The sequence below is a fragment of the Peromyscus maniculatus genome, chromosome 14 (assembly GCF_049852395.1).
Source record: "Peromyscus maniculatus bairdii isolate BWxNUB_F1_BW_parent chromosome 14, HU_Pman_BW_mat_3.1, whole genome shotgun sequence".
Taxonomy (NCBI): domain Eukaryota; kingdom Metazoa; phylum Chordata; class Mammalia; order Rodentia; family Cricetidae; genus Peromyscus; species Peromyscus maniculatus.
In genome coordinates, this window is record NC_134865.1 from 83,498,907 (window position 1) to 83,512,432 (window position 13,526).

At 50.0% G+C, this 13,526-nt stretch overlaps 1 protein-coding gene across 2 annotated transcripts in view; it reads right to left on the reverse strand.

Annotated features, from left to right (window-relative positions):
• Cdc42bpb (CDC42 binding protein kinase beta) overlaps positions 1-11,459 on the reverse strand; it is a 99,108-nt gene extending 87,649 nt beyond the window's left edge. The window contains exon 1 of one of the 2 annotated variants that reach the window (XM_042261208.2): positions 11,163-11,459. In XM_042261208.2, coding sequence (XP_042117142.1) covers positions 11,163-11,337 — 175 coding nt within the window. In that variant the 5' untranslated portion in view covers positions 11,338-11,459. The remainder of the gene's footprint in view (positions 1-11,162) is intronic. The other variant, XM_042261209.2, reaches the window with a different exon arrangement.
• Positions 11,460-13,526: the final 2,067 nt, after the last annotated feature.

The window sequence follows — 13,526 nt, forward strand, 5'->3', positions numbered from 1 at the left end:
GCTGTTTTTATGGGTTTTTTTTTTTTTTTTTTTGCTTTTGTTTTTGTTTTTTCCCGAGACAGGGTTTCTCTGTGTAGCTTTGCACCTTTCCTGGAACTCACTTGGTAGCCAAGGCTGGCCTCGAACTCACAGAGACCCGCCTGCCTCTGCCTCCCGAGTGCTGGGATTAAAGGCGTGCGCCACCACCGCCCAGCTGTTTTTATGTTTTTAAAGAGGTTCTAGTGATGAGAATTTTCTTGTTACCCTTTTGTTTATTTCCAAGTGATTTCTTCCTACACAGCAGCAGCTCAGGCACTAGACGAACTCTGCTCCATGTCATCTCAAGACAGTTTATACACACGGCTGCTGTGGCACAAACGGCACCCTTAACACGGAGCCCCCTTCTTGGAAACAGGAACTGTCAGGCACCCTTCAGACTTTCAACACCACCGCCTGGTGTCCCTCCACCCTTCATCCCTCTCTAGCCCATCTCTGTCCTCAGTGCAGGTCTGACCCCTCACTTCCATTCTCTCCTCTTACTCAACCTGGGTCCTTTCAAGAAAATGAATGAGCATAAAAAAAACGGAAGCAGCAATCTATCCAAATCGAAGGAAAGAGTAAGCACAAGGACTCCATGGCCCCATGTGCAGGACCACAAAACACAGCACACCTTTTACCTACAGTCAGAAGACTCCACCCCAATCAGAACATGCAAGCTTCACAGGGACAGAGCCTGAGAGACAAACTGAGGAGGCCATACATGCTTCTCACTGAGGAAACTCTCAAGACCAAGAGAAAAGTATGTTACCAAACTACTAAGTTCTGGCACTGCCAATCACACTGACAGGGCCTTATCAGCTGTCTGTCTGTCTGTCTGTCTTTCTTTCAGATGTTTTGTGGGTTGGGTGTGGTGGCACAAGCCTTTAATCCCAGTACTTGGGGAGGCAGAAGCAGGATCTCTGTAAATTCAAGGCCAGCTTGGTCTACAAAGTTTCAGAACAGCCAGGGTTGTTATACAGAGAAACCCTGGGGGGAAGGGGAGTGTTTACATGTGTCTGTATGAGAACATGCCACAAAGTGTACAGGTGTCCAAATAGGCCAGAAAAGAACGACAGATCCCTTGGAGCTGGAGTTACAGGCACTTGTGAGTTACCCTAGGCAGATGCTGGGAACCACACTGGAGTCCTCTAGAAGAACAAGAAGTGCTCTGTATATTGAGCATCTCTCCAGCCCCCACATCCTATCTCTTAAAGATGAGACAAGGCTTCAAGTTTGCCAGTGATACAGAGTTCCAGTCAAATATGCGAGTACAGAAAGACAGTCCAAACCACCAGATGTGGGAAAAGAGCCTTCCCACAGACCAAAGCAAGGACAGGAAAACAGGAACTCAGAGACAACTCCTGAAACTAGGGAGAATGTGACCCCAGAGCTGTAGGGGAGGATACCAATCCATGGGCAGCCTGGGTAACACAGTGAGACCCATCTTAGGAAGAGAGGGAGGGAGGAAGGGAAGGGAGGAGGGGGGAGGGGAGGGGGGATGGAGAGGGCTCAGTGGGTAGAGTGCAGGCTGTGCAAGCACGGCGGATCTGTGTTCAGACCCCAGCACCCATGTAAAAACTGGCATGACACAGTCCTTAACCCCAGCACCAGGAGAGTGGACACAGGTGTAACACTAGAGCTCGCTAGCCAGCTAGTCTAGCAGTCTGTGAGTTCCAGGTTCAGTAAAGACACTGTTTCAAAAAATAAGGTAGAGAACAACAGAAAGAGACACCCTATGTTTACCTGTGGCCTCTACACAGGAGAGTACTCACATATGCACACCCCCCCACACACACAGGCATACACACACACACACACACACACACACACACACACACACACACACACATATACCATGCAGAGAAACAAGAATGAAAAAAGAAAATGTCTGTGCCTCCAGATCCAAACATCACATGAAGGCCACAGAACCTCAGTGGTCCTGGACGTCTCATTACGAGCAACAGAATTCTTCAAACTGCTCAGGGAAATCCTTTCCAACCTAGCACCCAACATCCAGGCAAACTGGGATCCCAGTCGGGAGGGGAAGGGCATTTTTAGGCAGATCAGGCCTCAAACATTTACCTGTGATGAATCCAGAAGGGACTGAAATGATGGAGGAGAGAAACAAAGTCCCCACGACAGCCAGGTGTGGCAAACAGCACTCAAGAGGCAAGCACAGGAGAGGGTGAGGCTGAGGCCAGCCCGGGCAGAGGCCCCAAGTTCCACGCCAATCTCAAAGCTCCCCCCACCCCCACCTCCAAAAGAGAAAGAGTCCAATAAAGATGAAAAGGATCTATGGACAGCAGCTCAGCTGTAACCTACAGAACATCCCACAATGAAGCAGAAAACCTGGAAGGTTCTAGAGAAAACAACAATGACAGACTGCATGTGACTACACTCATGTTCCACTTACAAACCTAGTATGAAGCCAGGCATGGGGGCCCACGCCTTTAGTCCCAGCACTCAGGAGGCAGAGGCAGGAGGAGCTCTGTGAGTTCAAGGCCAGCCTGGTCTCCACAGCCAGCTCAGGGACAGCCAGGACTACATAGTGGGATCCTGTTTCTAGTAAATAAATAAAATAAAAACCTAGTATGAAATTCAGGTCTGTTCACTGAAACTCAAGCTAAAGGCAAATAATTCACTCCAATCACATAAAAATCTCCCCTGTCTTAGTAAGGACACCCAAATTAACCGTCCTCTTTATGGGTTAGCTGTGACAGGTTCACTTATTGGTAAGAATGGCAACACTGAAGAGCAACCTAAGCCAGATTACAAAGCAGTGTTTGGAGAGAGACAGAAAAGCCTGTCTCCAGGGCAGTGGAGGACACGGACGCAGAGGAGTGAGGAGACACTGGAAGAGGCCGGTGATACTCAAAGGGAAGTGGGAGGACCACACAAGCCTGCTGTACGGGAGGAAGTGAACCAGGGATGCTGAATAAGTGGCCACAGACAGCCAAGGGTTTCCATAGTAACCCCCACCTGCTGCCTGAGACCTGGAAGGGCTGGCCACTGCTGACAGGTGAGCTGTAAGTAGGAGCAGCCCAAAGCCCCACACTTTTTTTTTAATGTGTACGGGTATTTTGTCTGCATGAGTATTTGCATATCACACACGTGGTGGTACCCTCAGAGGCCAGAAGAGGGCATCAGATCCTCTGCAACTAGACCTACAGGTGGTTATCGGCCACCTTGGATGCTTGGAACTGAACCCAGGTCCTCTGGAAGAGAGGCAGTGCTCTTAGCCACTGAGCCATCTCTCCAGCCCCTGGTCACTTCTAAGAACAAGGTGTCCTACCAGCCTGGACCACAACATCCCAGTTTTCTGTGACAGTGGACACAGCCTTGGCTCCTCTCCTCGGCTGGCAGTGTAGTGTGATTCCAACTGATAAGCAGAAAGAGGAGACAAAAGAATCCGAGGCAAAGGTAGTCAAGGAGCTGCTGGATTATGTTCGAATTCCATAGCTCTACTTGGCTTTATGTGAATGTACCACACTAATAAAGGAAAATTTAATATAAAGAAAATCACTCTCAGGTGTTTTTAACAGAAATGTTAACCTTAACTTCTAAGACTAGGATTCCACGGATCTTCTTGAGTCTCTTAAACTCTCACGCTGACCTGGGTTTCAGACAATGTTATAAGGCAACATCCTGAAGCACTGCGGGAGCTTCTAGGAGAAATAACGAAATGAAGCTTCTAGAAGAAATCGTAACGAAATGGATAGCAGAACGCTGGAAGAAAGAGCACACACTTAGGGTCCTACGGAGGCCCTGAATGCAGGGAAGAGCACCCACTTACGTCCAGGGTCAAGAACTTTATCCAGGCCAGTGCCAAGGGGAACCCAAAGAAAAAGCCAAAAACCAACGAGCAACCAGGAGGCCCAAGGATGACTGTGGTCCTGAGAGAGTCAGGCGGGGCTAGACACTGCCTCAGAATTAAAGGGAATGTTTACAACTGGTTTACTCAAGGGAGAGGAGCATGGAATGGGGCAGGCCCCAGTGTCTCAAAATTCCCATTCTGGGACTACAGGAATCATGGGTTCGATGACGTTAGAAATCACCCATGAGGGAGAAGTGTCACAAGTTCTCCAACGAGGCTCCAGTGCAGGGCAGAATTTGAATGAAATAACTCAAAATTTCTGAATTTTTAACACCTTCCTAAGAACAGCAAAAAAAAAAAAACGATCCAAAGTTCTCTATAATCTTTTTTTGGACAACGTTCATCTAAAAACAACCAATGAAATCAACCACCAACCAATGAAATCAACCAAAACCTAACTGTCAACGCAGACTGATTAAAGTCAAACTTAGCCAGACAGTGGCACCAGCAAGCCATCTTACTGGTCAAAGAGCACATTAAAAAGAATTTTAAATTCATTTATTTACGTATTTTATGTGTATGGTGTTATGCCTGCATATGCCTCTGTACACCAGAAGAGAGAAAGCATCAGACCCCCATGGTATTATAGCTATAGGTAGGTGTGAGCTATCATATGGTGCAGGGAATTGAACTCAGGACCTTTGGAAGATCAGCCAGTGCTCTTAACCTCTGAGCCATCTCTCCAGCCCCTAAAAAAGACTTTTAAAAGATTAATTTTAGCTGGGCAGTGGTGGCGAACGCCTTTAATCCCAGCACTCGGGAGGCAGAGCCAGACGGATCTCTGTGAGTTCGAGGCCAGCCGGGTCTACAGAGCGAGTTCCAGGACAGGCACCAAAACTACACAGAGAAACCCTGTCATGAAAGGAGTGTATGTCAAACTTAAAGGAATGACCTATACCTCATAGGTAGTATCTATTCTGTTTGCACATACAAGGTTTTTCTGGTAGTTTGTTTGGTGCCTGTCCTGGATCTAGCTCTGTAGACCAGGCTGGCCTCAAACTCAGAGATCCACCTGGCTCTGCCTCCAGAACACTAGGATTTAAGGCATGCACCACCCTGCCCAGCTTTTTCTGGTAGATTTTTAAATCCAAACAAATTGTGAAAAATATTACTGTGAAGGGACTACAGTCCCTCCCCAAAAAGGAAAGAGAATCGTCCTAAGTACATCACACTTACTACTGAGGAGCATGGTTATCTCGATCTTCATCAGTAAGGACAGGCATGAATGAGATCCCACGCACACTTCCTGAGATCCTGTTGTTATACAGTACCCTAGGAATCCAGTAAGAACTGGGCATGGTGACCCATGTCTGTTACCCAGCACCAGAGAGGTTAAGAGTCCAAAGTCATCCTTGGCTACACAGAACTCCTGGCCAGCTGGATTACATAAAACCCTGTCTCTCAGAGTAAATAAATAAAAGTTAGAAAGGGCCAGCAAGATGGCTCAGAGGGTAGGTAAAGGTGCTTTGCCACCAAGCCTGATGATCTTATATGTAATCCCCAGGGCGCATTTGAGGGAGGAGAGAGCCCAGATTGACACACCATCTTTTAACTTCCACACAGGCACTGTGGCACAGGTGTATCCATCCATCCACACACAAAATAACATTTTAAAAAATAAGTAAATAATAAAACATCAAAGTGGAAAAGGACCCAAGGTGTGTCTTGTCACAGGCTCAGATATGACTACGTGGTTATGCTTTTTAGTGTTTAAAAGTTTTTCTTTTTTGGCCCAGGGTCTCATGTAGCCCTGGCTGACCTTGAGCTTGATATGTAGCCAAGGATGACCTTGAATTCTGACCTTCCTTCCTCTACCTCCTTAGCACTAGCTTGCAGGGAGGCACCAGTGCACCGAGTTTATATACAGTACTAGAGACTGAAGCCAGGATTTTGTACAGGCTAGGCAAATACTCCACCAACCAAGCCAAATTCCTATCCAGTTTTTAATTCTTTCAAAAAAATAAAGGTAAAGCCTGTGTTCAGTCTCATATAACAAGAACCGATTAATGTTATCAGTCTCAAGAGCGCTCTCTGGGGTCAGTGGGGCGGCTCAGCAGGCACCGGTGCTCCCCCAGGAAGCCCAGTAACCTGAGCTGATCCCCAGAATCCAGCAGTGGAAGGAGAGAGCTCACCCCAAGCTGCCCTCTGACCACACACGGTGGCACATATACACAGTCATAAAATAGATAAAAATTTAAAAATACTCTCTCCTCTTTCTTCAAGACAAGTTTCTCTGTATAGCTCTGGCTGTCCTGGAACTCACTCTAGACCAGGCTGGTCTTGAACTCAGAGAGATCTTCCTGCCTCCGCCTCCTGCGTGCTGGGATTAAAGTCGTGCACCACCACTGCCCAGCATACTTTCTCCTGGAACTTCTTAGCCCATTATTTGGAAGAAATAGTCTTGCCCACTCAGATAGGCAACTTAGGCACCTGGGTCCCCAGCAGGGGGCTGACCAGAAGCAGGAGGCAGGGAGGACCTGCCTGCTAGCCCTGCAATGTAGGCTCAGTTCCCTAACTTGCACTTGAGTACTGAGCTGAAAAGCAATTTCCCACGCAACATCAACTTCCAAGCAACATCAACTTCCAAGTCGGTGGCTCCCACAGTGGTGTCCTGACTGAGAACGATCTTCACCTCCAGTTCTGTGTGTTTGAAGATTTAACATGGACACTACTGCCTGCTCACTTTACAGCCCCACTGTCCGTGAAGTGGTGTGAGGAGGGACAAAGCAGGACTGCCTGTTAATGATTAACTGTTTCCACCATCCTATCTCACGCCTTGAACTCAGCCAATACGCACTTCAAGGAGCTATTTACAAAACTGAAATTATGCTAGCCTGTTTTTTTATCATGCGATTCCAGCATTTCCTTCCAATTTGGATCTTACTAGAAGATGTTTCTTAAGTCTCTTATTTTAAAAAAATATTTTCACTGGGAGAAACAAACAAAAAGACAGAAACATTACAATTTTAGCCAGGCAGTGGGGGTGCAAGTCTTTAATCCCAGCACTCGGGAGACAGGGGCAGGTGGACCTCAGAGTTCGAGGCCAGCCTGGTCTACAGAGTGAATTCCAGGCCAGCCAGGGCTACACAGAGAAATCTTGTCTTGGAAAAAAAATTTTTTTTTTTCATGTTCCACTATTGTGGGATATTTGTACACTGTGTGAAAATGTACTGCTGTGATTGGTGCAATAAAAAGCTGAACGGCCAGTAGCTAGGCAGGAGGTATAGGTGGAACTTCCAGGCAGAGAGAGAGAGGACATAGGACATGGAGGGTGTCGGACATACAGAATGAAAGAAAGGTAAAAAGCCATGAGGCAAAACATAGATTAATATAAACAGGTTAATTTAAGTTAAAAGAGCTAGTGGAACAAACCAAGCTAAGGCCTAGCTTTCATAACTAATAAAGAGTTGTTAATTGGGAGCTGGCTGACAGGACAGAGAAAGACTAGCTATATTCCATCTTATTCAGAGAAATCTTAAGTTACCAGGTATTCTGAGATGCTTTGCACCATCAGGTCTTATTTCCTGTGGTGGCTGCTGCCTGGTCACACTGGGCTGGGCATCCCCACACAGCTCAATGAAGGCGTGGAGACACTGGTCACACTGCTGATGAGGAAGCCACCGAGTGGGATGGGTGAAGTGGCTTTAAGCAAAAGTGCTGCCTTGAAGCTTGACTACCTGAGTCCATCCCCAGGACTCTCCTGCTGGAGTGAGCGGACACCTGCTAGATGCCCTCTGACCTCCACACACGCACCACAGTACACATCCCTGTGTGCCACAAGATTTAAAAAAGTGCTTTGTTTTTTTGTTTTTTCTTGGTTTTTGTTGTTGGTGGTTCTTTTAAAGGGGTTTGAAAGATGACTCAAAGGTTAAGAGCACTGGCTGCTCTTCTGGAGGATTACAGTTTAACTCCAGTACTCACAGGACAGCTCACAACTGTCTCTAACTCCAGTCCCAGGGGTTTTGACACCCTCTTCTGACCTCTGAGGGAACTGTATATATGTGGCGCACATAATACATTAAAAATGGGAGGGGGTAGGTATTTGAATACATGAAAAACTGCTTGCTGGGTGTAGTGGTGCACGCCTTTAATCCCAGCACTCAAGAGGCAGAGGCAGGTGGATCTTAGAGTTCAAGGCCAGCCTGGTCTACACAGAGAAACCCTGTCTTGAAAACCAAAAGGAAAAAAAAGCAGAAGAAAAAAGGAAAAACTATAAGGAATTAACCAACCAGAAGGATAAAAAGATTAGTTCTATTTATTAAGAGACAGCACACAGCAAGAGAAGATGCCCAACAGGGAATTGGGAAGCCATGGCACCTTTCTCCTGGTCTACAAACTACACAGACCCATGAGTGTGGGGCAAGCTGGGATTCCAAACAACAGCTCTTTCAAACACCACTCTAAACTGAAAAAATACTCAGCACGTGAAAACACACTTTATATAGCGAAGAGAAAAGAGCACACTGGGGTGTTTGTATTTGTTACTATGTACCAGTGGAAACTCAAGTGTTTCATATGCTATCTTCAAACAGCTCCTAATTTACAATTTTAAGAAATAGTCTAAAGAAACACATACAAAGCGCAGTATTTCCAACCTTTAATTACCATCCGGAATTTCATAGAGGAAACCAATCAAACGATAAACATAATCAGAGGAAAAGTAAAGACGAACTCCCACAGTGAAAGCTGCAGCCATTCGTCCAACACAAACACAGTGGTCATGGAGTCAGGAATAATCTTCAAACTTAAAAACTTTTATTACTTTCATTTCCCAAACTTCCTCAAAGGTTTCCCTTAAGTTTCTTTTTGTTGTTGTTGTTTTGTTTGGTTGGTTTTTGGTTTGTTCGAGACAGGGTTTCTCTTTGTACTTTTGGTGGCTATCCTGGATCTCACTCTGTAGACCAGGCTGGCCTCAAACTCAGAGAGATCCGCCTGGCTCTGCCTCCCGAGTGCTGGGATTAAAGGTCTGCGCCACCACCGCCCGGCTTCCCTTAAGTTTCTTAAGGGCTAAGTCAGCTGTTCCCAAGTCTCAAGAATCCTATCTACTTGTCACTAGATAGACTTGTGTGGTGGGGAGAGAGAGACTGGCCCTCTGGACTGTCAATGTTATCAGACTCCAAAACAGGCAGAATGAGGAACCCCAAATCTCAACAAGCTGTATGCTTCCTGAACTGAAGCCTCTCCACTGTTAAGTTAGGTACCTACTAGAACAGTCTTGTTAGGAAGGCCGTTCTTTGTCTTGTCACCAACACCTAAACAATGACTGCACACGTGTGTACTGGCGACACACCAATGTTACAGCAGTGCACACAGGAATATACATAGAAGTACATGGCACTCTAAACTATGTACTATTTCAATAAAATTCTACCTTGTATTTAATAGGCCATTCTGTTCTCTAATTTGGTGTTTGTTATTGTTTATAGAACAGTCTCTCTCAGGTAGCCCATGCTGGCTTCAAACGCATAATGTAGCTGAGGCTTGACCTTCAGGTCCTCATCTTCCTGCCTCTGCCTCCCAAATGCTGGGATTAAGGGTGTGCCATCCGGTTTGCTCTTAATTAAAAGCTTACACCGCTGCAGGAATTGAGCCAAGAGGATAATTTATTTGTAATCACAATTTCCAAGGGCCAAAACACAATTTTGTAACCATGCTTACATTATAGCACACAGTTTCTGTTTAGATTTGGAAAGGTCAGATCTTACAAAATCTGCCCTCTTCACATGCTGAGAAGAGCTTCCTCCCGGGAAGTCTGGAGTACCCAGCAGTGAGCACCCAGCCTTCCGGCCCATCCCCACCAGGCACTGTGCACGTCCTGGGCCAGAGGACACCTGGACCACACCTCATCAGTGAACCAGCCCTTCCCTGTGCCGTCTCCTCTCATTACTCACATGCTATGCACCCAGCTGAACCTGACTCTGGAATTGTCCGGATTTCCAGATCCAGTGCTCAGAAAAGAATGACAAATACAATATTGAGAAGTCTCAGATTGCAGCATGCACTCAAGACCTCGCTTTCAAAGCAACTCTGAAGTCAGTTAATTATCTGACTGGAAATCATGTCACTGATAAAGGTCCCCGGAAAGCCAGTCCTCTCTCAACTAAGGGCTCAGCCCTCTTTGTAACCAAGAGCAGGGGCCCCACACACAACAAAGCGCCAGAGTGTCCTGAGGCAGGGTCCCTCCTCCAGCTACTCTAAGGCACACGCAGCAGCAACGTCACGCTCAAAAGCAACCAGACAGAAGCCCTTCTAAAGATCACTGCACTTTAGGTCCTCAACAGAATTCTAGATGCCGGGAACCACTGTGAGAGGAGGAGGCCTCCGCATGTAAATATCAGCTTTATCAGTCCCGAAGATTAGAAATGACTGGTTCAAACTGCACAGTCCTAGCCCAATGACGAGAGCAACCCGAGGGCAAGATGGACAGAGTTTGACCTGTACCTAAGCTTCACTTCCTCCTACTCAGTCAGGCCTTGTGAAGGAACTGAGGGTCTTGAGGGGAAATGACCGTAAGGGAGGTTTGAAGCAAGGGTTTCACCTTATACTCTAACCTGTCTTGGGAACTCCTATCAATAAATGACTCGATCGCGTATTTGTCCTAATGAAGCACAATAGGTTATTCGCCCCATGATTACTGCATTCGATCCCTAAATGAACCCAATACCAAGGTCAGATGAAGAAAAGTTTTTAAGTGACAGTTCCAGCTTCCCCGCCCCCGCCCCAATATCACCAGAGTCTGACACGATTATAATTCGGGGGTGGGGAGGAATATCGACTTGCGCTCGAATGGTGTACTTGAAATAAAGCTTTTAACGTTAAAATTCGCTTGGAGGTGCTAAAGGGAAGGGGATGCTCAGGCCCTGGACATCGAGGGGATGTGGACAGGCTGTCACCTGGGTGGAGCTCTCGGGGCTGGGCTGTGGGACGCGATGCCCTCGGAAGGCCCACCCGGCGGGGGCGGGAGTTGAGGAGATGCAAAAGACACGGGGGCTGCCCTCCCACCCGGCAGAGGCTAGGGCTGGAGGGGTAACTCCAGGCCCGATTCTGGACCCCAAAGGCCAGTCCCGGGCGGAGGCAGGGCGGATGTCCCAGGGAGCGCTGCAGGAAATGATATCCAGACTCGGAGGGTGGGTCTAGGAAGCGGCCAGGGCGATGGCCGGGAGTGGGGGGAGTGCGAACGGAGGATGTGGCTCCGGAGCGCAGGACCAGGGAGGCCCGGCGCGGGTACGAGGAGCGAGAAGCGCGGAGGGGCGAGCGGCACCTTACTCACCCCACTCGAGGAACTCCGCCACATACTTGTCGCGGCGCAGCGCCGAGTGGCTGCACTCGGTGTAGAGGCACACCAGCACGTCCAGCAGCGTCTCCACGCTCAGGGCGCTCTCGTTGCGCCACGGCCCGTCCAGGAGCAGCTGCTCCAGCTTCTTGAGCCGCACCTTGGCCGACATGGTGCCGCGCGGCCCGCTCCCCACGCGCCGGCCTCTCGCCGCCCGTGCGCCCCCGGCGTCAGGGCCAGCACTCCCCGGCCCAGCGGCCGCGCGCCCCGGCGTCCAGTAGCCGCAAAGTCCTCGTCGTCGCAGCCGGGCCTAGGCCGACATCTTGGGCTCCGTCCCGGCGGCACCGAGTCTGGGGCACCGGGCCCCGCGGGTCCATGGGCCGGTCTCCTCCCCTAGGCGCCGCCCGCACGCCCGCACGCCGTCCCCGCCCTCAGCCGCCTGGCCGCGCCCTCGCGCGCGCCGTCGCCGACCTGGACCGCGGCGGAGCCGAGCGCAGCAGAAACCCGGCCGGCGCCCGAGCCCCGACCTCAGCCCGGCCGGCCGCCCAGCCCGCGACCCGCAAGCCAACCAGGGCGCGGCCAGCGCCGCGCAGCCAACCACCGCGGGGCCGACCGCCGCCGCGCTGACCTCAGCGCGACGCCCCGCCCTCGGCCCGCGGCTCTTTGGGCCTTGCGGTTCGCCGTAGGAACGGTGTGGGGCGGGGTGCCGAGTGCGAAACCGAGATTGCGGGTGGCGCACGCGCAGAGGAGCCCGGGCGGGGCGCCGAGCCGCGCCGTGTGTGCCCGGGATCCCGGGGTTCGGCTCTATTCCCGGGCCTCCGGACCGACCCTCGTGGTCTAGCCAGGCAGCTGCCTAGCGCGGCCCCAGGAGCCGCTCTGCTGGGTCTCGGTTGTCGCGTCCGAGCTGTGGGGCCACCGAGCCCTGTGCCCGAGTGCGCACGCGAGACGCGGGCGGGGCACCTGCCGGAAGGCTCCGGGAGCCGCTGGACGCGCGCTCCCCCGCGGGCACGCGCCCCTGGGGATGCGCAGTCCCCTGCCTCGACTGTTGAGAGATTCTGCTCCCTGACTGATCGTTAGGGTGTCGGCCTGGTGCGGAGTAGACGGTTGTTTCCAGGCGGGGCGCCGCTTTTAGTGGATTCCGCGCCTGCAAAGGTTGATGTAGAATATCCCTTAGGACAAACCCCAGGCCTCCGCAGAGGAGGAGCCCTTTGTGAATCCCAGGGTTGCTTCCACAGAGTGAGGGCTTGTAGTTCAACGGGGGGGCAGGTGGGGTTAGGAAGCCGGAAGCTGAGTGGAGCCTGAGGCAAAACGCTGGGTGGAAAGACAGCAGCCGAATGGCGACTCCTGCGCAGGAAGCGACGGAAGGGTCCCTGGAGACTTCTGGGCTGCTGGGAATGGGGTATGACTTGGTTGGGGTTACACAGGCACACATACCTATGTGTATCTAGCCTTGGTTTTTCAAACGCAGGCAAAATGGCCCAGTATTGTAGGTTGGGTAGAGCGGACCCTCATCAGAGCAGTATCATCGCGAGGGAATCTATACACATATATAATGTATTCACTAGTTACTGCATGTGTATGATGCCCAGCTTTTAAATTTTTAAAAGAAAGGCCAAGAGTATCTCCCTACCCAAAACTAAAATCTGAGCCCTGTTTGTAGGACAAAGACCCAAAATAGTGTGACCAGACAACTGAATTCCTTTCCTGACATCACCCATGTTTCCTTTGTCCCATAAATGTCCCCCGTGAGAGAGTGTCTTCTCTGGCTGGCCCTGTCAGCCCAGACCCTCCCACTGGTGTCCCTGAGTCAGTCTCTGGTTGCTTGCCTCTGAAGTATTTAATCTCTCCAAATTAGAACTTTGTACCTGCCCTCCTGTGCCAGTCTGTAGTGCCTCCCCCAGCTACCTTTAGTGTGTCTGTTTATCCCAGATCTGTTTCCACACTGCCTGTTAGGACGCCTTTGGCCCCCGAGACAGAGTGGACCCAGGTGTCCTCTGTAGGCTTCCTCTGAACTTGAAACAGTGGTTCCATATGGGGCTTGGTCACTAGTCTGGGACCCAAAGTAAATTAATAAAGTTGTTTCTGTTCCTCCGTTTCCTTGGATGTAAAAAGAATAAGAGAATCTCCTGTGCATTTCAGACAGCGTGGGAAGGGACTCTGAGTGATCACCAGGGAGCACTTTGCCCACTGCCCTGTTCATTGCCACTCTTACTTTGGTGGCTGCTGTTGGGACATTAGGGTTAATATTTTAGGAAACAGAAGGTTTGTGACCAGCTGATGGGTGAAACAGCCTTGGGTACTGGCTCTTGGCCCCTAGACAGAGGCAGCCGGGCTCTATCTTCTCTGGCATCCATGAGAACA